The sequence below is a fragment of the Pogoniulus pusillus genome, chromosome Z, assembly GCF_015220805.1.
Source record: "Pogoniulus pusillus isolate bPogPus1 chromosome Z, bPogPus1.pri, whole genome shotgun sequence".
Classification (NCBI taxonomy): Eukaryota; Metazoa; Chordata; class Aves; order Piciformes; family Lybiidae; genus Pogoniulus; species Pogoniulus pusillus.
The window spans coordinates 66,168,571-66,193,542 of NC_087309.1; the positions used below are offsets into that span (position 1 = coordinate 66,168,571).

The following is a 24,972-nucleotide window of genomic DNA, read 5'->3' on the forward strand; positions in this document are numbered from 1 at the left end:
TCAATTTTTATGAATCAGAAGAGTAACAGTCAAACCACAGAAAAAGAACAAAACATTCTCAATAGAAATGCAAACCCTACAGAGTGAGTAGGGCCAGTAACCAGTGCCTGACTGTCAGATGATGAAGTAAGATGCTCTATACTTTGTAAATGAACATAAGAAACTCCAAATTTCTGGACTTTGCTTGGCTACCCTAGATGGTTGATGGATTTCAACCCAGATGGCTGAAAACATATGCAGTGTGGTGGGATACAGCATGGTGCTTTGTAATTGCCTGAAGGCCCACACACTGATGTGTTGCCCTTTCATGACAACTATGCTTGGAAGAATAGAGGGAGACAGTACTGAGACTGGATGCCTCCAGTCTTGGGCAACTACTACATCTGTATCTGACTGAAATTGCATGTGCACAGATGAAGACACATCTACCAACCATATTAAAGACCAAACTGGTATGTCGAATGTTTGCACTGCAGAACTCAACTGTAACACCACACTGAGATTGGTTACTCAAAAATTCTTAGCACTGCTCTTCCTCTTCATTTGCGCATCCATATTGCTATCTTATCTGAACTTGTTCTGGATTGCAATGGCACTTTTGAAGTCCTTTATGTGAAAAGATCTCATGACTGGCCTACCAGTACTTATAGTGTAACTTCACAACACACAGCACACTTTTCAAAGTGTGAAGGCTCAAATTCCACCAGGGGCTGTAAAGGTCCAAAGAAACAACACCCAGCCTTGACTCCTTTCTTTTTTCCCCACTTTTTCTTCTTCGCTCTTTTTTTTTTTAGCAGACCCAGGAGTTACTTTTAGCTTTCTGTACATCTGATGGCAGGTATCTTCCACATGGCTTAACAATGGGCTTTGTTCTAGTATGATTTTCCTGATGGACTGCACTTGTTGGGCTCTATCCACAAGTAATTTGGATAGCAACATTTTTAGGGGAACTGTGAGTATCTCTGTAATTGTGACATTTGGAGGGAATGAATATTAGTGAATACTTAAGCAATCATATGCAGTAAGAATGCTTATATTGGTTGCCACAGAGAACTTGGCGGAAGTTCAAATCTCTACCCTTTTTCAGAATTCTTTTGTTCTCATTACTCTTTCACATAACTGAAGCACTACTACAGGCACTTGAAATTATTTTTACTTACCAGTATTTTTACAGTTTGAAGTGGTGAAACAGATAAATGAGATTCTGTGAGATGGTACACTAGCGTCTTCCTATAAACCTTTTGAAAGCAATTGCTTTTGAAAGACAGGTAAGGAAGGAAAAGCAGGTTGTTGGCAGGGGAGAAAACTCTTTCAGGGAAACTCAGGTAAAGGGGATGTGACTATCTTGTTAATACACACAAGTGGAGTTATATCCTTTTCATAAAGCTGAAAAAATGAGAGAGTAATGTAGATCTTAAATCAAGATTGTAACAAAAGGAAAGAAACAGACCAAACCAATGCAGTACACATAAAAAAGGAAGCTGGGCAGTGGTAAAATGGACCTTTTCAAAGAGCTGCACTCACCATCCTTGCAGACTGTTCCCACTACACAGACGCCAGTGTCTAGGTTATAGCCGCTTGGACAACTTGTACAGTTTCTGTCTCCTTGACCACTGCAATCTAAACAGCTGGCATCACATCTGAAAGACAACGTCAGGAGTTGGTCTTGCATCCTCAGCAAATACAAGAGTTCCTATGACACCTCCTCTGCGTTGAAAAGGACTTGTTTGCTGTTTCCAGAGGTAACAGCTGCTCTAATATTAATAGTAATAAAAATCAGACTCCCCTTTCAACCCTTCTTTCCTTTTACCACTTTCCAGTCATGCTTTTTCAGTAAATAGCTGCATTTTTCCAACATTTTTGAACTATGCAGAAGTAATCAGCTAAGTATTACGCTGATCATGCATACACATGCCAGGAAAGCATGAACTAAAGACTGACCTGCTACCCATTCTTTTCAGTGCCTCTCTGACTCCATCATATTTTCATTCTGTACCAATTGTTTTTGTGTGGAAAATTGTAACACATGGTGATTCCCTGCCTTCCCTGAACTCAAAGCCAGTCAGTAACAAATGATTCCAAATGGCAACAAATAGTTATTTTTTTGATAAAGAACAGAATGGAAAAAAGTGTCCCTTCCTTGCACAGCCAAGCCCAGCCTTGTCCAAGATTTATCCACCTATTTAGACAATGAGTCAGGTAAGCTATTCTGGACAGCAGTCTGGTGACACACTTGTGCCATGTTCGTGAAAAGGCAGCTAAAGAACTGAAATGGTCCTTAAGAGTAGCAATTAAGTTGCAATTAGATTATTTTGCTTGCTACTCAGAAATGCAGATCCTCTGCTTTTTTGTAAATTTCAGGTGTCTATGCATATCTATGTAGACTCTCCCTGTTGTCTTTTTTCAAGCTAAGGACACACATAGAAGTACAAAAATAAAACACTTTCAGAAGATCTGTGTGAATGTAACTCAGACCAAAAGTTTAAAAACGCTTTTCCTTCATTGGCTTAGGCTGTAATACAGTTTTCCCATGTAATGAAGTCAGCAGTGTTTTACACTCCCATAAACATATTTTTGGCTCATTAATAGCTAATATCAGAAGCATATTAGCCACTGATCATACCGTTTGCAGATTTTGTATGCACTTTCAGCAGACTGATCAAGGTAATAGCCACTACTACAGGACTGAACACATCTTCCGTCTTCCATAAAATAACCTTGTGTGCAGTTTATACAGGCATCTACTCCAGCACCTGAAACCAGAAAGAAAAGACACTGTATTACTGGCTAGTTCCTCTTACTGCCTACCACCTCTAACTGTACCAAATTCTTACCATTTTAGAGATTATTCTTTGACTACTTTCTTTCAAATAGTAACACTAAGCAATTAAGTTACACAGTATAAACATTACATAATGTCAGTCTATTGTTCTTTGAAAGAAATATCTTTTCAGTTCAGCTTTTTGTGAAAGAAAAGGGAGGACATTACAGGAAATCAGAATGAGCTCTACTATGGGGTGGGGGGGAAAGAGTGTATGCACACTTTTAATTAGAAAACTAGAAACTTAGTGTTTTGAATTAGATTAAATCTTTTGTATTTAAAATATATTATTTGCAATAGCACTAACTATCTACATGTTATATAGCAATAGCACTAACTATCTACATGTTATATTGTAACTGTGATATAGTAAAATCAGAGCTAAAAACATAAAGGAAAGGAAACAATGAAGACAAATGTCAGTGGGGTACCTGCACATGTTGCACAGGAACGGTGACAGGGTTCACATTCTCTACCATTGTGGTACTTTCCCTCCTCACAACGGATAGCACATTTAGTGCCATGCAAACTATTGTAAAGAGGAAAAAAAGCACAGTGTTTGGGTAGATAACAACAACAGAGGAATGAAATGCGGTTCTATACTTGGTGAAATAAAGATGCTGTTTACAAACTTACAAAGACCACTAGGTAGTAGGGGAGAGAATAAAACAAATGATGCCAGAGTACTAAACATTTGTGCCTGCAAAATGCAATTAACCACTAGGAATGTGTCACAGGGTCAGCATCACAGTATTAAAAGAATTGCTAAGGGACTTATTAATGTCAATTAAGATCTTATGCTACTCTTTAATGACCAGCAGCATCTCCTGATACTATGCTGCAGCACAGGTTAAGAACAAACTCATGGTGAAGGAAAGCACCACCTCTTTCTGCAGTTGCAGTTTGTTTTGATACCTAACTCAAGCACAGTTCTGAGTAGCTTGAGAGATTTGTCAGGATTTTGGTCAGAAGTATTGTGCCTGCAGGCACTTTTGAGAGAGAGCACGACATAGTGAGTAACAGAGGAATAATAAATAGCAAAAAGATGGAAATTTCCAGGCCTCTTTCCTAGTGGCTGTGTATGTTTTCATGTTATAAGATACCTACAACGTTGTATTTTCACTTGTGTTTTGTTTTTTTTTTTTTTTTAAGTAGGGCTTTTTTGCCATATTTGCCACCTTCTGTTGGACCTCAGCTTTCATCTAATTTATCTCTTTCTCTAGAAATGCTCTTCATTTTGGTGGATTATTGAGTGAGTGCTAGCCTTGTTTTACGCTTTGGATCTTGCAAAACTTGTGCGTGTGAGTGTACACGGTCTCAGTTTAGTAAAAATTAAGTTGGCCATTGAACAAACCTAACAACATCTGCTGTCTTTTGATTTTTCCTATACTTGAAAATGCTTTACAAGGCAGGTAGCATTACCATGTTTTCACAGATGGGAAAACTAACAATTTGCCAAAGTTTACTTAACGGGTCAGAAACAGAATCAGAACTGGAATCCAGGTTTTCCAAATCCCACCCAAGGTCCCACCCATTAATAACTCTGCCAAGAAAATGCAGCAAGTTTTGAGTAACTGGGGACTATGTAATGTGTACTCTGCAAAACCTCACTTCTCTGTCACACCCACATATGGTGTTTTTTCAAAACATGACAAAAAAATCAATCTCGGTTTGCTAATACTACCCAGGAAAATATGAAGTTTGGGTTCTTTTGAGGTTTCTTGTATTTAAATTTCTCATTCTCACACTGTATGACTTGTCAACTGTCTTCAGTTGCACTACAAACTGCTGTTTGTGTTAACGAACAGGGAAATTCAGCTCTTGAGAAATAAAAACATCAGTGTACCTTTTCTGTTTCTATTGTGTCCCATAAAGCCCCAGATCTACGTAACCCTTGGTGGTCTGCTAACATATTTGCCCATTGTAGGAACTTCTAAGCCGCTAACTTACTAATTTGGTTTTGCAGATGCACAGAAGGTCATTCTGAACCTGTTAAAATTCCCCCAAATCCTAACACTGCAATTTTAATAAGATTTTTAAAGGGAAGTAGATATTCTTATTTCATGGACAGTGTAAACAGACCAATGTTATGATCCCCTATCATGCTTCCCTTCCCATCAGATCACACTTCTTTCCCAAGAGTCACTTTTCAAGAAAACAGGTACTTGTAACAAGGCACTTGGAAAATCTAGATGTAAGATAAATACACAGAAATGGTAGCTTTACAAAACATAAAGGAATCCAGCTATTGATGTCCTAGAAGCAAACAACATTCAGCTTTTATTAAGAGATGAAAATTCATTTTGATAGAGGGTAAAAGCTCAGTCTTAAAACATTCAAATTGCACTTGTATTCTGCAAGAAGTACCCCTACAGATACTGAATTCTGACTTCGTACTTTTTGTGGCACAAAGCCAGCACACATTCTGTCATGAATTTTATAAGATTTTTGACCTTTGCTGCTTGGATCAAAACGTCATTCATTCATAAAGGCACTTGAAATGTGTAGTGCTGCTTTGTAGATTTTACCTATCAGCTTCAAGAGTGATTAAATTCCTCAATACAGAAAACGTACCCACTACTGTTTAAAATACGTGCACATTATATTGCAATAGGATTGAGCCTGAGGTACTTGAGATTGAATGAATGACTGAATGTATGAAGAAATACAATATAGATAAGAAAACAGTTTCTCAGTATCACAGGAATGAATCAGAAAGATTAATATGATTCATCAGCTCTGCCTCTAAGTTAATAGTTGACTGCCACAGTGTAGGTCAAAAAAGAGAAGCAGCCAGCTTTTCATATGACTGCAGCTTTTATTTTATCTGAAATGAAAGGTCTTCTAAAAATCTGTTGTTAGCTGAACTAGAAGAGAGTAGCACACACAAATGCTACATTGCAAAATAAATAGTGATGGAAGACATGAAATGAGGGCCACAAGGTTAAACAGCTGTCTGATGTTCTTCACTGTTTATCCACAGCCTCAGGCTTTGTGTTTAGCAGCATCCATCATTTCCTTACCTTAGGCCATGTTTGCATTCTGTGCAGATTTGGAATTCAACACATGTTTTACAGTTTTCACTACATTTTCGGCAAACACCTTTATCTACAAAGCAAAAAAAGAACACAGCCCAGAAAACCTTGGTCAGCTACGTTTAATAAAACTATACGGATGTATCACTACACAACTTATTTGCTTTCTCGTTTGGCATCAGGAAGGGAAGCAGCAGGCTACACCAAAATAGATCAGTTGATCAGTTCTCTCTATCATTAGCTTTTTCCATCAAACATCAAATGGTTTAATCTGCTTGAAACATTTGAAGTCATAGTTGTACCATGAGAAAAATGTTGTTTGAGATCATTAAAAAAAGGTCTTCATACATATTTTACGTTAGCTGTTTATAATATGGACTTAAATAGTCTTTTTGTCTAGCAGTGATCCACAGTAATGACTGCCATGTGTTCCAGAGACCATACAGCAATTCACCTCTTACACTTTCATGAAAGCAGCCTGTCCTCTTTTCCTGACTTGATGCTTGAACACATACCTGCATGAATAGGTCTGGTCTCAACAAACTCAACACATATATTGCTTAATAACTACATTTTCATGCCAAGAGCTCCCTACTTCAAGAGAAGTCCCCCTCCTGTCAGAGCTGCTGGTTTTTGAGATTCAATGACACAGCAATTTTTTTAATAAGAAAAAAAACCTGAACGTTACATTTAATCCAGAATTTTCATCAGTTCATCTTAATTTGAAAGGAATTCTGTTTACTGTAGTTTTTACACAGTGAGAAATGGAAGAATTAAAGCAGTATTTGTTTTTAACAGTTCACAAATATGCACACACAGTTTCATGATGTAGAAAGCAAAACTTTATGCTAAGTGAGCACAGCTCCTGCGCACACATTTATCTTCTAAAGGTGTGTCTAAAGACAAATTAAGTCACTGATGTTTTGTGCGCATGTGAATATGGCCCTAAGTACTTTGATTAGCCAAAGCTGGAAATTAAACATAGGCAATCTAGTTGGCAATCACAGGAGGAAGCTGAAGACAAATGTCTTACAAGGCAGAAAATTAGTGCGCTTAGGTCATCACATTACTGCCTGTATTTAGGTCTGTCAAGCAGTAATTGCAGACATATTTTACATCTGAGAAGCTCTCTCTTCTGACTGGTGCCATATCATATGACGGGAAATGCTTTATGTTCAGAATGTGGGTGCTGCCCATCCTTTCTAGGGTAGTGATAACCTGCTCTGTGCCATAGCTGGCTTGCTCTTGAACTGTCCTCTTTCTGCTACTGTTACTCCCAGCCACAAGCAGAAAAGACATCCTGCCCCTAAGCATGATTTTTCAAAAAAGGATGAATTTAGAATAGATTCCTGATCACATTTGGCAATAATTTAATAAAAGGAATGAGATAAGAGACAGACAAATCAGCATACACTTTCCCTGCTCGTCAGTATTCCCGTAACCTCCCCAGATTCAGTTCTGTAGCCCACAATAAAGAAATAGCAACAAATACTAACTCTTATCCAGGTAAAACCCATCAGGGCAGTTGGTAATACAGCTGTTGGTTACTTCATTCAAGTAGTAGCCAGATTTACAGGTCATGCACTGGTCACTGTGGCCTCCAACACAGGTTTCACAATTGGGTGAGCATTTTTTACAGCGTTTCTTGTCTGCATTGTAGTGACCAGGTGGACAGGTCGAAACACAGATCCTGCAGACAGCATGGAAAAGAAGGCAGAGTCATTAATGAAATAACTTGCCACCACATTACTGGACCATGGCTGCAAAGCAAACCTTGCTGCTTTTCTAAGGATCTGCCTTGTCAGACAGTCACACAACAGTATCATTTTTGACCATCTACACCTATTCCAATCTTGTGCAGACTCAAATACATAAGCTGTAGCAGCTATCACAGTTACACACACACACACACACACACATATACATTCATGCATTATTAAAAATTTAATCAGGAGGTGCAGAAATAATCAGAGAAGGGTGTTTGAAGGCTGTACTTGAAATCCTGATTAGCTAGTTTGTTTGTTTTTTCCCAGTCCTAAGAAAATTTGTCAAATTCAATGTAAAATCAATTACCCATAACTGCAGCAAAGAGAACAGAAGAGAAGATATACACTGAGAAGTCTAAGAAGTAAAGATTTTATTCTCTTGGTCTTACCGAGTATTGTTCTTAGATTTGTAGTAGTAGTGCAGACAGTCAGTACAATGATCTGGTCCTGGCCCATCACACCCTACTTTACTGCATTCTGCATTGCAGGGACCTATAATAAAATGAAAATATGGTGGAGAATGGGATTAAAATGTCTCATTTAGTACTTAGCACCACTTAAAACATGGTTTATTAACATAGAATGCAATTCCTCTGTTCTCCTGCTTGACTTAAATCCAAATAGTAATTTGGCTTCACCAAAAAGAGAAGCTCTTTTAGTACTTGAAAACTTTGAAAATCCTGGCTTTAGTGTTTATTCACAGCAGTTTATAATATTCAGCAAGTGTGGCATCCTTTACAGAACCTATCAAATAGCAACCGCTTCTGGATTGAAAGAGATGCTTTCCTGATGAGCAACTAAAGTAATTCTGAGTTTTATTCAGAAATGTGCAAAGGCTTCTGGAATTTGTAATAAGGAGTTATTAGCAAAATCACTCACTACAAGCAGGACAACATTCTTGATGAACAACATGATCAATAACTACGCTGGTTACCAGTTTGGTAGCAACTGGTCCAAATGGGCTGCATAACCCAACTGAACCAGTCACCAGAGCCTGTATGGGCACTGTTGTGTATCGCTACATACTGCAAAAGTATCAGCTAACACTTGCTGATTAGCAAGTCTTCCATCTCACCAGCACTCAATGCCAGGCTTCACGACCCTTATGGGTCTCTCCAACTCTAGGTATTCTATGATTCTATGTTACAGTTTCAAAAAAAGTCCTTCTTGCTATGGTAAGAAGGAACTCTATCTACTCTGGCCTTTATGCAGGCGAACACAGCCCATGGGTGAAGCTCCAGCTTCCCTGCTCTACAGTGACTGAAGTGTGTTGAGTTTGCCAGCCACCTTGAAATTTATTTTAACATTGGGTAAATTTGAAGTAAAGCAAACACACTTAAGAAGTCGGTGATCTTCACAGCAGAGGTAGTAGTGTCTAGCCACCTACACAAACAAGCAGTTCAACAGCTCTCAGTGTAGATTAGGGACTGTGGGTCTGACACACTGTGTAAGAAGACTGTAACAACAACACCTAAACTGAACTTTATCCTAATCATAGAATCATAGAATCAACCAGGTTGGAAGAGATCTCCAAGATCATCCAGTCCAACCTACCCCCCAGCCCTATCCAGCCAACTAGACCATGGCACTAAGTGCCTCATCCAGTCTTTTCTTGAAGTTTGCTTGCCAGAGCTATACTTAAGATTCATCAGTCCTAACCACATAGTTCTCCTATGTTGCATCACACGTAGGAAACTACCAACCTTACTTTTTTGCCCAGTGCTGAAAACCCAATTCTATTATTATAAAGTCTCATAGACTGAAAAATATGTACGGTTGTAAAATTTCTACAGGGATTATTGAAAAACACCACATATGTAGAAGACAACATTCTTCACATATACATGTTCACAAATAAGTATTTTTATGTACTTCAAGTCTATCTTAAAAATATATATGCTTACAAACGCACATGGATGATATGAAAATATCTAAATTATAAAACAAACAATTCTGATCTTAAATTAAGAACTGACTTCATTGCACATTTTACATACTCAGAGTCTCAAATCACTCCCTCGACCCATTATCTGTTCACACTAAATGAATGTCCTTACCTGAATAGTCATCTGTTCCATAATCCTCTGTAGGGTCTTCAACTGGACTCGAGCGCACTCTTTCCACTTTGGGAAAATCATTTCTTGGAGAGTAAGGCTGAATAGATGTTCCGTACAGTACTAAGGACCACTCTTTCAGTTTACCTACAAGGTTAAGTATTTAAAATCCAGCTTTAGAAACCATTTCTATTTTCTGTTGCCTTACAAAAACATACCACTTGTAGACATGACTTTATGAGTAGGTATAAAGGGTGTTGCTTTTCAAATCACTGTCTTCAGTTAACTATAGATAATGTAATTGCTGCTTCACTATAAACAGAATCAGCATGCTTTATTCAGTCGGATGTTGTTTCTTTTATTTTCAGCCTCTTGTAGGCCCAGTAAAACTCTGCTCCACCAGCTGAACTCAGTACAAGCAATAAGCCTTTGACCATACAATTATTTAGAAAATGTACATGGTTACTCAGTGAGGAGTTTTTGGCTCTGGTTTCACTTTCCCTCAGAACTCTAAGTATCCGGTAATTATTATTTGAGATCCTTTAGGTAACTATATTCAGAATTCTTGTGGGATTGCAGGCCATTAATGAAGAACAATGGTCAATCAGGGTCAGTGTCAACACAAGCCTTGGGCAAACTATCTGAGTCAGAGTGATCTGATTAGGAGAAGCAAGGAGACTGTCCTGCCATCTTATGAATATGCCTGTCCTTCTTATCTGATGAATATGCTAAGACCACTGCTCCATGAGAAGCAGGTGTGGCAGACAAGAATTTAGATTGGAAGAAGAGACGGTTTTGCATGTGATAAAATGACTAATCAATATGTAAAAATGTTAAGCCTTCTGATGCCTTCTGACAAAGTATATAAATCCTGTATGTTGCCTAATAAAGTTGGAACTTAGCTTGCATCAAGCTGCCTCCCGGTCCCTCTCCGTCACAGCAAATTCTGACTTAAGAAAAGGGTAATTTAGTACTGTTCATTGGCTTACAAGGCATATCACAATTAATAGGATTAAAACTTATTATAAAACCTCTCTGGTAGAACAACATTGTTCACTTCCAAATCAGCATATCTTGTTTATTTGCCCTAGCTATTTGGCAGCTATATCACTGCACTGCCTGCATTCATCACTAATACTTTATCCCCTTGAGTGACGAAAGGAAAAATTGTTTGCCTGCCTGCAGCATCATCTGACTTTTTGGCAAGTGTTTTTTCTCTGGAAGAATAAAAGGCAGTTCAGGCAAGTGTGACATTCCAGCCCCTATCTTTCTGTCTATGCTATATAGTGAATGAATTCTGTAAAAAGAGGAAAAGTACTCAGACCTAAAGTAAGCATAAAAATCGCATCTTTCCCTGAAAAGATGGACTTAAGTTTGGTCTTAACCTATTCTCTTATGTATTTATGTTGGAGTAGCTAGTTGTAAATGTCAACTTCTCATCAAAAGAGAAAGAGAACAAGAGCGGGGAGTATTTGTTTTTCTGAATTTGAAAGGTCCTGTTTTGGAGGCTGTTTTGTATTAAAATACTCTTCCTTGAGCACTACTATTTATAAAGAACTGTGACCCACGTATGTCTCTTCTCTAGAAAATCACTTAGTACACTTCATGTAGAATTAAATTCAAGTGATCTTCTTTTGCTTTAATGATGCTTGATATTTTGAGGTTTCATATTGTTCATTGAGCCTTTTTCAACCTGTGCAAGCAAATGAACCTTTAAAAGTGACCGATTCTATTTCTCCTAACTGGTATTCTCCACGGACATGGCCGTGACAATACATCATGTCTCTGCTTCTACATCCACCATTCAAGCAGTAAGCAACAATAAGCAAATCCATTACTTGACAGATGGAAGCCCAATGCTTGCAAATGGTTTACACTGGGGATAAAGAATGGAATCTCTGTTACCTATTTGTTTCTTGCCAATCAAACCTTCTGGAGCAGAAATTTCTATAGTTCATGTGAAACCTTCTGTGGTCCACACTGAGTTTTTGAGAAGAAACTAGAGGCAAGACATTGCATTACAGGACAGATATTTCACATAGTAAATTTCAAATTTTAGCAGCTAAAGCAAAGCTTTTTTTTTTTAAAAGGAGCACTAAATTCTGATTTAAAGAGCTAACTAATGAAGAGTCTACCACAGCTGCTGCCAAACTACAATCTAAATACTTTGGCTGTGAAACTGCATGCCTCATTTTCAGTTTGTCTTTTCCTACCTTTGGCACATAGCCATGTAGCTCTTTAGTCATCACTAGATTAAAAAGACTCAAATAATGTCTTTTCTTCCTGTACGGACATGGAGTGAATAAGTTACCTTTTCAATGCTCTTTAGACGGATCCTGCTCCATCCTTATAGGTACTTTTCTTTTCAGGAAGGGAATCACACAGGCAGCTTGTTTTTTAACCGCATATGGAGTCATGCCTACAACCTTTTCAAAGCTACAGCTTGTCCAAGTACAGTTGCTTTGTTTTAAGCTCCTTCTATAGAATATGGATCACAATATATTGGGTGCATCAACAAAATGTGTTTTGCTAAGATACTCAGGGTTCTTCATCCTCATTATTACTATCATTCTCCAAAGTTTAGTAAACTTTGCAAGCGCTGATCTTACATTTATTCCAGAACACTGGCAAAAATCCTGAATACCTGAAGAAATATATTGCAAGAACCTACTGAAAATAACCACAGGTAAAGATTCTTCTCAGGCCTGGTGTATTGTGTCTGGACTCCACACACATGGAAAGGCTTGTACTAACATTACTGCCAGAGGTATTGGAACTTTGAATCTATCTCTAATGCAAAAAAGGTGGGCAGCAAGGGGAATAATGAGATTAGTTGCCTTTTAAGAATGGTTTAGTAAATAAAGAGGGGGAAAAGTCATTTGACTTGCCAGCAAATAAATGAAGTCTGCCTGAAGGCAGGTTTAATTTGCATGATGAAAATATTTCAATAAATAAGTATAGGTACACTCACACACATGCTGTTAGAATGAATAAACACAGTGTGCACATTTAAGCCAAAGTCTTTCTTTCCCCATTTTTGGCTGATTCCACCGTTTAGTTTGGCTTGAATAATCTTCTACATTGCTTGCATTTAGTATGTTACAGAGGTCCCGTATTGCCATGTACAGGAGAAAAGAATGTGTGTGTTTCAAAGCAAGCACATGTCCACCTACAGAATTAAACTCTAAACTCTACAGAATTAAATGCAGGAATCACACACTACTTTTATGAACTGGACCCTGCATGTTTTAATGGGTAACAGATGTGGCATTACCTTGCCAGTGCAGGCATATGATGATATGTTGGTTCTTTGTTCTCAATTTGATTACAGGAAAACTGCAGCTCTTAATTGTTAAGACCTTTCAAATAGCTGAACAAACACATGCATACAACAGAAACAAGAAACAGGCATGATTGTGATATATCAGTGTGATAAACTTCAGGCTATGATGATAAACCTGAGAGGTGCCGTAAATTGTGTTTTAGACCATTTGTTTACTTCATGTTCTGTTCACTCTGGACAGAAGCCCCAACATGAGCACACAGCTGAGCTTACCCATCACTAATACATAGTAGGCACTTTCAAATGTTTCTGAATCAAGTGTTACTGGACAGCTTCCAAGACAAGGCTACCACCACTCTAGAACTAAATTTGAGGATGTACTGCTAGACAGTATACAATGAAGCAGGATCCAAATCCACAACCAGACTGCATTTTGTGAAATCCAAATGCATGTAACAATCTAACTAGTCTCAAGCACTCTTTCATGTTGTGGTTAACATAAAGAGTAGGCTCTCCAGCAGGATTCCTTCTGTATATTAGCTGCCTTCACAACTCCTGGTTGGGTAGGTTTACTTACTCCACATTCCATAGCCTTACTCCCCTTTTTCGTGCAGTGCCAAGCCTTTAGGCTTTAGTCCTTACGAAGCAAAAGAAATCAGCCCCATGAAATTAGACACAGTAGCACTGAGAAGTGGTACTGATGTCAACAAATCATTAAAACTTATACAGCCGTGTATGTAAAAAAGGAGTGTGCAGGAAGAGGCTTTTCAATTAGTAGCCCTTTCTAGTGTACTTTCAGAAATTTTGCTCTTCATTTACTGGTGCAAAGAACATCACTTAGATTCCTTCACCACTGCAAAATTATGGTGAGATGTTTAGTAAAAAGTTGTTTACTGCTCAACAGTTTTGAACATCACACCAATTACTTCTATAGGGACTTACTGGTTTCATACTACAGAAGAGGTCTTAAAAATTTTGCCTTACTACTGCTGGTTTAGCATTCTAGAAAAATTCAGGTTATGTAAGCAAGTGAAACAGGCAAAAGAGAATATGATTTGATAGACAGACAGGCAGAGAAACCTTTTTAGAAAGCAGAGAAACTGCCTATCTGGCCACCATGCCAGATTAGCACACAAATCTGCTACTGAAGAGCATAAATAACAAAATAAAACTCTCATTCAATTGCATCAGTTTCAATGGCAGCTGAGTGAGGCTGATCTTTGTGTTAGATTTTTCAGACAGAAAATAATCTAAGCAGTACAAACTCAGGGCTTCAATTTTGTAGTAATTCTGAAATGAAAAAGTTGATTTCTGTTCAAAGTAAAATGTGTGAACCAAGGTGAGTTTGGCCTATGCACCACTTGGAACAGGAAGGAGACTGGGCAACTCTATGTCATACATTAGAATTCCTCCCTTGCTCTAGCTTGTTCTCAGTCCTGATGGATATGAATCTGTGAATCTATGAGTTTGTAAGCTGCAGGAGTGATTGAACCAGCTGCCCTCCCAGAAATGCATATTTATCTCGAACAAATGAGCTGCACATTCCAGTGTGCATAATTTAACAAACCAAATTTCAACAAAAAGGACAACTAAGTATTCCATTTCCACATCTGCTAGTAGAACATTAATGGGCCTTCCTTGGACAAAGTAGAATTGAAACAGTTCACATCTTTCACAGCCACATGCACGTGCCCTGTGTGTAGTACTTACTGCTTACTACTGCTACTACTTATGGTATCTTTTCTTGATTTAAAATCATAGCTTTTACACACTTTAGTTTGCATTTTAGTCAACATTCTTTAATGTGTGATTTTTCATGTAGTAGAAACAACAAAACCCTCTAAATCACGAGCAAACTTACTTAAAATTTCCCTATTGTTAAGTCCACAATGACATATTTTTAAAGCTTTAAGTACGTTAACATCTGTGTCTCAAAACTGAGAAATTATTTTTAGCAAATCAATTAGAAAACTCTTCCTGCTTTATAAGTTTATTTAGCTGCTTGAGATGGAAAGTTTCTTTTATTTTGCTGAATTATAAATTCATCATATTATAAATGTCACTGTAATCCTAAACATATACCATAGCTGAATTGTTATAGTTAATATTTATCAGAGAGCAGTAATCAACTAGATTTGTCTCTTCCAATGTAATATTCATGCATTCTGACATGCTGTCCAATCAGAACAAGTGTTAATTAAGATTTAGTGATAAATTATTTCCAGTACATCAGTAGTACTTATCTCTGCAACATGTTTCAATTCAGATGATTTGTTTATGTGACACTTCACCCTTGAATATTTGTATTAAAGTGCTTCCACCAACTTGCACATGGGACTTTGAAGGAAGGAACATATTCAGTATCCATGCACAAACAATGGTATTTTTATCTGCATATAAGGTACCCATTTCAAAATATTTTTTGAAGTTTAAATTTTCAGTAAGACCAAGGGCAATTATATACTCATCTCTCATAATGAGCAGACAGAAGACAGTTTGCACTGCTGTCACTCTGTCTGAAAGCCTGTGCTAGTTTGAAGCTAGCTAGAATGTTTTGGTGGGAAGAATTAGATTACAGGCTGTGAGAAGAAAAGAATGGGCTTGCTGAGATGTATAAGAACAAGAACACAAACATAGATAACAGAGTTGCTCTCTGTCTGGGCTTTGGGCTGCATCTCTCTCTAACCTAACCTGCTGGCTCTGTGATTAATCCACCTACTTCCTAACCCCCATGTCTGACCCTCCAACCTTCCTTGGGCATAAGGCAAGATCTTGGGTAAGGTAGAGGGAGGTGGGAGAAAGGTGGAAGTGCAGTTGAGAGCCCTCCTGTGGACTCAGGTTTCTGGGAGGGATGTTGTATTCCTGTATTATCTTTTAACTTGTATATTTCTGTATATAACCATATATATTGTAAATATCTGCTTGTATCTTGTGCTAAGCTGTAAATACAAAGCTTCGTTCAATTTCCAGAGCTGGCTGAGTCTAGTCTGGGTGATTTTACAAAGTGGAGGGTGGGTAACACCCAAACCATCACAAAGCCCTTTTCTCAACCTCTATTTCTTTAAAAGAAATGTATTCTGAAATACATGAATGAAACGGAACTGTGCAGTAAGCATTAAAACCAGAAGAAAGTCTGTAGCCTTAAAATCCTTACTAGATCCACAGTTCATTAGTGGGTGAATGGCAGGTTTCAGCACTCTGGTCATGCACACATGAGCACAACGCAACGTACTGGGGGAGCAAGCTGTGAATTTCTTCCCCTTCTATAGTGAGATTTTTTAGTTGTATGAACACCCAATAAATGTGACTTTCTCTTACAGTTAGGATAAAAAAAATACAACAAAAAAGATAAACAATACAAAAATAAATCCCTAGGCTCTATATAGCAGATATAAGGAAAGTAAATACAGGCCCTATGACAGCCGTGAAGATCATAGGCAATACGAATACAGCAGAGTAACTCTGGTGTGTTCTTACTTATGTGGAAGAACTGTCTAAAAAATTTGTGCTCAACATCCATGAGAATAGATCTCAGCATATGGAGATACACTGTAATTTCTTTCAAATGTGACACATGCAATTTCATGGAGTGCCTAGCAAAGATTTGCCTTTGATTAAAGCACTGACTCTTGGTCATCTGACATATCATATAAGGCTCTGCCTCTGAAGAATCCATGTCTAGTATGATGTAGCTTTAAATGGCCAAAGTAACTTTATACTTTGATACATGTGACTGCTGGACAGAGAGCAGTTCACCCTCAAGAAGATGAAATTCCCCATGGAAATCAGAAACAAGTTCAAGATGAAAGAAAACCACATCTTACATGGTAAATAATACCCACACAAACATGAAGAGTGCATTGGTAACTGAAGTTAAGAATAATGCTCTTCACATCACTGCCTTCACACTACAACCCATGAAAGCAGTCAAGGCAGCATTAGGAACCTTAAGTATTCTGAATCCATGGAGCCCAAATAAAGATTAAAGTCATACCTGGAGTCTTGAAATTTCTCAGTTGCGATGGCGTGTCACAGATTTCTAAGATCCAGTCACCTGCTGCTTTTTCACTCCAGCAGTGAGTAGTCATAAACTCCCAGTTTTTAAATCCTTCCATGGAGTGATCAAACAGCCTAAAAGAAACCATGGAATTATTTTAAGTGAACTAAAGCCTCCAAGTCTGTGAATTCTTGAACAATATTCTGATTAGCCAATTCATCCACTTGGGCCTTTAGATAACACAATTAAGGTTTTCTCACACATATTTCAATTACATTAAACAGTTTCTTATTGCTTTGAAGAAAGAGACTGTTTACAGAACACCATTTGTCATAATGTGAAACAGAACAGAAAACAAAAAAGAAAACAAACACAAATTCAAAACTGCTATTACTGTTTAATAGGATTCATGTGTCTCAGGAGAAGACACATGTAAATACAAAGAACTTTTAAGTTGGAAAATTTCTGTAATGCTTATTTTAGATTGGAATACTTTAAAAGGGTGAAATACTTGAAAGAGGGTTAAAAACAGTAAGTAGTATTAAGTGACAGAGACAGTATTAGCAATTCAATATATGTGGCTTCTTGTGAGGAAATAAGATGTAACTTGAGACATTGGTGTCAATCCTCACATGATGAAGGTATCAGTCCCTCCATACACTTGACAGAATTGAGTCTGGGTAAAGTTCACAGACTGATGGCATCTGATGGTTTCATGTAATCAGCAACAATACCCTAATTCAATTACCTAGGTCATGAGTGAAGAGGCTGGAGTTCAGGCCTGGGCAGTGATAATTTCTAGTATGGGGATGCAGTTTGGAGGTGGCAATGTGATGCTGATCCCATGGGGAAAGGGGAAGGATGACTGACCAGAGGTTTTATTATCTAAACCTGGAATTTTTTAGTGAGATTTTGGAAAGACACAAAAGGGTTTACACTTTTCATCAACGCTTATATTGTGTTGCTTAGTACCCCAAAGCTAAGACTGTTGCTTCCAAAAAAACAACAAAGGTCAGCTTCAAAAATACATACATATATATTTATATCTACACACACATACGTATGGGTATATGTATAAATAATGGTTTTATATCTATCTATCTATCTATCTATCTATCTATCTATCTATCTATCTATCTATCTATCTATCTACACACAGACATCTATAGATAGCCACACATATACTTATATGTGTATGTATATTATTTATCACTCTTTTAATTTGATCTTTAGGCATGGAAATTCCACTGGTAATAGATATGCTTAAATATTTTTCATAAAACAAGATCTCTACAGTAGAAAATCCAACAGATGAAAATGCCTCTCCCATAAAATGAAGACAAATCTAGTATCACAGTATCATAGTATTACAGTACATGAATATTACTGTGTTTGATACTACTTGATTTTTTACTGTTATTTTCTAAGTTGATGCTAAGCTTTATTCTCAGGAGATTGTGAAGTTCAGCACAAATTGGAAAGTGGGGTACTTCTGCAGCCCCATGAAACGTGTCGATTTCTGTTAAAACCTGCCACAGAGGCTGTAAATAGAACACAGTACTTCCTGCTGAAAACTCAGGTCAGTCAGAGTCATGGGGTCAAGCACTGCTGTGGTGGAGGGGCAGCAGCCCCAAAACTGAGGCTTTCCTATGCCTCTACATGCCCAGACATGTTCTTCTGCCAGGACCCACGAGGCAGCAAACAAATTGTGTAACACACACACGCCCAGCCCGTGTGCCCCTGGGGTCCGCCCAGGTAATCCCCTATTGGGGGGGTCCAGGCATGTCTCTATTGCCTATTGGCCAAGGTTTGGCTTACTGCCAGCCTGATTGGCCACTTTAGACGTCCAACGAGCCACGAATCTTGGCCCAGAGCCTATAAAGAAGGGTGCACAGCAGCACCATGTGGTCAGTCTGTTCAGACGGTCCAGACTGTTTACCAGTTCAGAAGCTTAGAGCATTTAGACTCAGCTCTGATCCACAGCAGCACCTTGCTGCCCTGACCTGCTTGCATTGGCCTAGACACAGGATCAGGCCTCACTCACCTGCAAGCATTACAGAGGCTCAGACCTCATGCACTGATCTCAAGGCGCAGTCAAGCTACCTGCGAGCCCTTTGAGAAGCAGAGCACATCCATGCCTGCACCATGCATATATGGGGAGCTGAGAACCCCCTGCCTAAGTCTAGAGCTATCTTGATTCGTCTATGGAGTTAAATCTCCATGCAGCACGGCATAGACCCTGCTTGCCTGGCATAAATACTGCTTGCCAGTTTTCCTGTAGGCCTGGAAAGACCCAGGCCCAGCAGACCCTCAGACTGTCTGCAAGCCTGCAAATGCAGCCTGGTAGCTGCGTGACCGTGTCAGAACCTACACGGACCAATCCTTCTCCTGCATCGGGAAATTCCTGCCAGCTGATCATCCCTGGACATGCACAGCATCCAGAAGCTGCAGCTCCAAGGCAGAGATCACCCCAGGAGAGAAGGTTAGAGAAATACTGTTACCCCAGAGACTGGGAGAACCCTTATCAATTCCCTTGCAAGCTGGGACAGACTCCAGCTATATCAAGACCCCAAGTACTGGGCACACACTGAGACAGATTCCCGGGAAGGTGACTAATGATTAATATTCAAGAGCAGCACACCTAAGTAAGCTTCAGTTCCTCTGTAATATAAGTTATCTCTATCTGAAGAGCACACACAGTTTCAGCCCTTGCTGGGCAAACACTAGAGTTGTTAAGAGGCATTAAGCCTAAGAAATCTTTCTCTCTGTCAATAATTGTTAATAATTAGATATTTCCACTTAATAATCAATCCCTGTAAATATATATATCCCAAGCTATTTTCATAAACTTGCAATGAACTGGATTTCATAGTGGTTAGGGGTGGTGCAAATTTGTAAACATTAATTTTAATAAATCATTTTATAAAAAATCAAAACCGCCTCAACTTAATTTCTCACCTCCCCCTAATAGGGGAGGAATAGAGAAATCCCCTTCATAACCACTGAATACCCACAGCTACTGCAACAGCAACTGCACTGACCTGCATCAACCTGCACATTTGGCTCACTTTACAGGACTCATCCTAAAGCCAATGTTCATGCTCTCACATGTATATTATTTTGCTTTATTATGTGTATGGCTTTTGATTTACCTGTTAAACTGTCTCTATCTTGACCTAATGCATTTTCTCACTTCTATCCTTCTGATTGTCACCCCCACCACACCAGTGGGGAGTGAGTGAGCAGTCTGGTGGTGCTTAATTGCCAGATGGTGTTAAACCATGACAGTAACTAATGCATTACTTTCTAAACATCCTGTCAATCTCTCAAAGCAGCAATAATCCTCTTTGCCATTGTGGAAACTAAATTAGATAGCATTTTCTAAGTACTGTGCAATTTATGTTGTAAGTTCTGTATTCACTTGACAGGGCTTCCATTCACAAACACAGAAACTAAAATTGCTGTTTATTCTTACTGTAATGAACGCAGAATCTCGCATAGTCATTATTTTTTAGGGTTTAAGTTATTTTAAGCTAATTTAAGTTTCCAAACTTAAAATGCTGTCAGATCCACACTTTAATATTGTGTCATTCTTTCAAGTAATTTCAGGAGGAAGAGACAAAAAACCCTCATGATTTTATCATAGGCATAATAAAAAATCCTGTATGTAAAAAGTGCCATACCTGAAATTATAAGCTTTCATATCCTCCTCCACAGAAATGGGGAAAATCCAGCAATTTTTCACAGGAAATGGAATAGTTTTTTAAAAGTACACTTATTAGGGAAATACTTGAGTTTTACAAAGTAAGTTATAAATTGGAGACTAAATAAATAGACAGGTGATGCTGTGATGCTCTTTCTAGGCTGAAATGGTGGCAGTTGAAGAGGCCAAGACTCTTCAGTTTGTTTTAAGGGAAAATTTTACTCTACACTCTGTAACATATAAATCCTTTACATAAACCTATATTTGGCATAAGTACATGATAGAATTTCTCAGAAAGTGGAGTCAGCAGTTTTCAGTGCAATACTATTCCTTGTAAGCAGCATCCCCTAAGTAGTTTCTCTGGGTACAGTCATTCATGTAGTCATATCCACCCTAACCTGAATGTCCCTTCTACTTAAGAATGTAAATTAAAGCAGAAATGCTAATTTGTAAGCAACTTTTAGACCCCAAAGAAGACAGACACTTTCTTGCAATGCCAAAAGTAGAGATGTAAGGCCAGTGAACCTTCATGAACCTTCACTCTGAACAGGCAGGAATCCTAATGCAAGAGCATGAATGAACCTGGTGCCATATACACAGAGTTTCTCAACCTGATCCTAAGTTTGAAAAGGAACCTGATTAGTGCAATTGCAGTAAAGGTCACTGACCACTGACTGACTGTGCTGTTTTGAGGCTAATTGGAATATTTTAATGACAGAAATGAGATCATTGGCTGTGAAAAGAAAATAACAGTGATGTCTGTATCACTTATTTTTTCTGCTGAGAGATATAAAACCAAGAAACATAAACAAAGTCAGTCTCTCTCTGGCTGCCACTTGCTTCACTAATTCACTGTAGCAGCAAGTCTCAGGGTGAAGCTGGTCCTATTCTTTGAATCACATTTGGACACATAAAACATTGGTTTTGTTATTAGAGCGTAATGTTTAAACTGCAATAAAGATGTAAGACAAACTGCCCCAGAAATCAAAATGTGCTCCTACAAAGAAAAGATTTCCTCTGCTTCTATCGTCAAGAGTTTACGTGAAGTAAACTGGCGAGATGAGAGGAGAATACCTTGGTTTTGATCTAAGAATTTCCTGCAGAGGAGGGTACTATTAAAATTTACTGATTATCTCAGGTTTCATGATAGGAAAAAGATGGTCATGAAAATACTTCCCTTTGTTACTGAACAGAGCTATTATTAATGTCAGTGCCATATAAGCATAGGAAGTTAGTGGCCTGGAAACTTGCCACCACGTGGCTAAAAAATTTCAGTTATGCAGTTCAAATGGCAGCAGCTGCTTTAAATTTAAAAGGCAAGAATTAAACAAGCAATGACTTCAGTGGGAGACAAATGAGCCCTAAGCTTGCTTCTTCTACCCTCTTTGTATTTAGCTTCTCCTCTGTAGCCCCCCTGTACAGAACATTTGTTAGCATGGACCTTGGTACATCTCAAAAACACTCATAAATCCATGCTGCCAAATCCAATGGCCAATTGTTTTTAAAAACGGGATACCGTTCCCCTGTGGACTTAGCTGTAGCCTCATCCTAACACCAGCCAGAACTTTCCAAGCCTGTATTTTCCTCTGCTGCAGTACAACCAATGTAATCAAGTTTAGTACTTTCCAAACAACAAAGCAGATGTTCCCTGTAATGCAGTTTTTGAAGAATGCACATGAAGCTCAAGCCAGTGACAGTGTAATCCACCAAATGCCTGCAAAGGAATCCGTATTGCCTCTGACTGAAAAGTTTTCTTACTGAAGTCGTTTTAGGGGGATGCCAACACTGAAGATAAAATACGCAGAAAAAAGGCCAGATGCTGCCTCAGGGACCTGCTCATCAATGCACCAGAAACTACGCAATGACCCCTCTTTCAGAACTGGTGAAGAAGTGGTGCACATATGTAAAATATACCTTTTGCACTTTAAGACATTTTACCAACACACTGATCCAAATTAAATCCAGATGAGTAATGGTAAAACAATGAGGTTTTCCCTGGGCTCAGTCAAAACAGCTGGTATTGCTGCTATTAATTACGTATGTGTGCATTAAAAGGTCTTGTATGTCTGAGAAAAGCATCTCAATCAGGTAGTAGCAATGTACAACAGCCTCTAGGACTTTTGCCAATGGACAAAAAAGCAACGAACCAACAAACCAAAAACCCAGAATATTTGTTTCCAATGCATCCCTGCACACTGCGTTTATCCTGATGCCATCATCAATTATACTCTAAACATCAAATGCCTCACAATTACACTTTCCTATTAGTGAATCACAACACTTCTACTCTGAGTTTTATAACATGATGCTAGAACAAGCTCTACAAGACTGAATATGCTACTAATTGCAAGACTACTGAACTGTAAGACTTTGTCCCAGCAAGACGAAATACTGAAACACCATTTTGCAAAATACTGCTTTCTTATCAACTGCATTACCCTAAGGAAGGTCTTGTGAAGCCTCAATATTCATTTCAGCCCTAGAGTCTGCAAAATAAGTTTATTGCTTAATATTAGCAGCCCAGAGTTACTCAATTCATCCAAATGTGACTGACAACTCTCTGAAGCTTGCACAGGAAGAAACTTCCTGGTATGATTTTATGTTCCGTTGTGAACAATTTGGTTTTTTGCAAAGTAGCAAAACATTAAAAAGCCTTTCAGGTTTCTTTGTTTTCTGGTTAGCCTTCTGGTAGTATAGGATAAGAAACAGCTTGTTTTAATACACATATTTCTGTTCTTTCCTTCTATCACAGGTACAGAAAATAACTACTTTCTAAGTTGCAGGGGTTACAAAGAGACTGACTGAATTAAACTTTGTACCTATTCCACATACCAGTCATCACCAGAGGTGAACTGTGAATACTTGAATGCCTTTATCTCCCGCTTGCTGTGAGTCAGCTGCAAGACATGAAAGCCTAGAGCCAAAAAATAGCTGTGTTAAGACCACTGGGCTTACACGAGATTGTTTTATTTGGATACTTAGTGGAGGACTTTTTTTTTTTTCCATTTTGAAACATGGAAGAACTGCTGCATGAAAATGGAATAGAAAACTAAAGGATTTCTTCAAAAACAAAACTGGTCTGTTTCATAACTGCTTGAAGGGTAAAGTCTGCCTCTGCACTAGTTAGCAGAGGAGAAATTCTTTGTTTGGTGTAGCAGGGAGATATATAAGATGCGTGTCACAACATTTGTAATGAAACGCAGGAGGTATTCTAGAGGGCCTCAAAATACCAGGACAACTTTCTCTCCATTTGATGAATTAATGTCCACAGCTTGAGGAGTATTTTCTGTTAAATTAACTTATTGTCTGGCTGGAGAAATGTGGATGTAGAGGCAACTGAGAAGGCAGGCCACTCCAGTTCATTAAAAGCCCTTAGGAGTGGGACTGAGGTTGTAGAATTTCTTGAAAATTAGAGTGTGATAGTAGAGGAGTCCTCAACATAGGTTTGGCAATCACAGCTTTGGCTGTTTCTGAGATATGCAACATCAGCTTCTGCATGGGAACATCCTCTGTGTCCAGCAGAATGACAGGCATCTAAATCTGCTAGACACAAATGAAAAAGATGTTCCCTATTATACTATGGTCCCATCTGGCCAGCCAGAGAAGTATAGAAACATTTTAATTGCAGCTGCAACTTACAAGCTGGAAATGGGGTACAGCCTCATGTTTCTGGGTTTTACAAGTTTTTATCCATCTACAGTACAAGGCAGTGTTCTGGATCAATGACTTAGCAAGATTTATCTGGGAAGGACTGCCAACGTTTTCTTAAAGATAACTTCTGCTAGTAGACCAGAGAAACAGAATTATCATTGAGAAGTGGTACTTGGTTAATGAAAAGCTGAACTTGAGCCGTCAGTGTGTGCATGCAGCCCAGACAGCCGACTGTGTGCTAGGCTGCATCAAGAGAAGCGTGGCCAGCAGGGCAAGGGAGGTGATTCTCTTCCTTTACTCTGCTCTCCAGAGACCCCACCTGGAATACTGTGTACAGTTCTGCAGCCCCCAACACAAGGACATGGAACTGTTGGAGCAAGTCCAGAGGAGGGCTACAAAGATGATCAGAAGACTGGATCATCTCTCCTATGAAGACAGACTACAAGAGTTGGGGCTCTTCAGCCCGGAGAAGAGAAGGCTTCAAGAAGACCTTATAGTGGCCTTCCAGTATTTTAAAAGGGCCTACAGGAAGGCTGGGGAGGGACTATTTACAAGATCTTGTAATGACAGGACAAGGGGTAATGGGTTTAAACTGAAAGAGGGGAGATTTAGACTAGATGTTAGGAAGAAGTTCTTTCTGGTGAGAGTGGTGAAACACTGAA

The 24,972-nt window shown here is 38.7% G+C and overlaps 1 protein-coding gene across 2 annotated transcripts in view; it reads right to left on the reverse strand.

Annotated features, from left to right (window-relative positions):
- Positions 1–24,972, reverse strand: part of PCSK5 (proprotein convertase subtilisin/kexin type 5) — a 325,127-nt gene that overhangs the window by 94,158 nt on the left and 205,997 nt on the right. For both annotated transcript variants that reach the window (XM_064176708.1, XM_064176709.1), the window contains exons 13-20: positions 16,954–17,090; positions 9,680–9,823; positions 8,012–8,114; positions 7,353–7,546; positions 5,845–5,929; positions 3,253–3,350; positions 2,624–2,753; positions 1,525–1,640 (exon numbers count right to left, since the gene is read on the reverse strand). In XM_064176708.1, the coding sequence (XP_064032778.1) occupies positions 1,525–1,640; positions 2,624–2,753; positions 3,253–3,350; positions 5,845–5,929; positions 7,353–7,546; positions 8,012–8,114; positions 9,680–9,823; positions 16,954–17,090 (1,007 nt within the window). The remainder of the gene's footprint in view (positions 1–1,524; positions 1,641–2,623; positions 2,754–3,252; positions 3,351–5,844; positions 5,930–7,352; positions 7,547–8,011; positions 8,115–9,679; positions 9,824–16,953; positions 17,091–24,972) is intronic.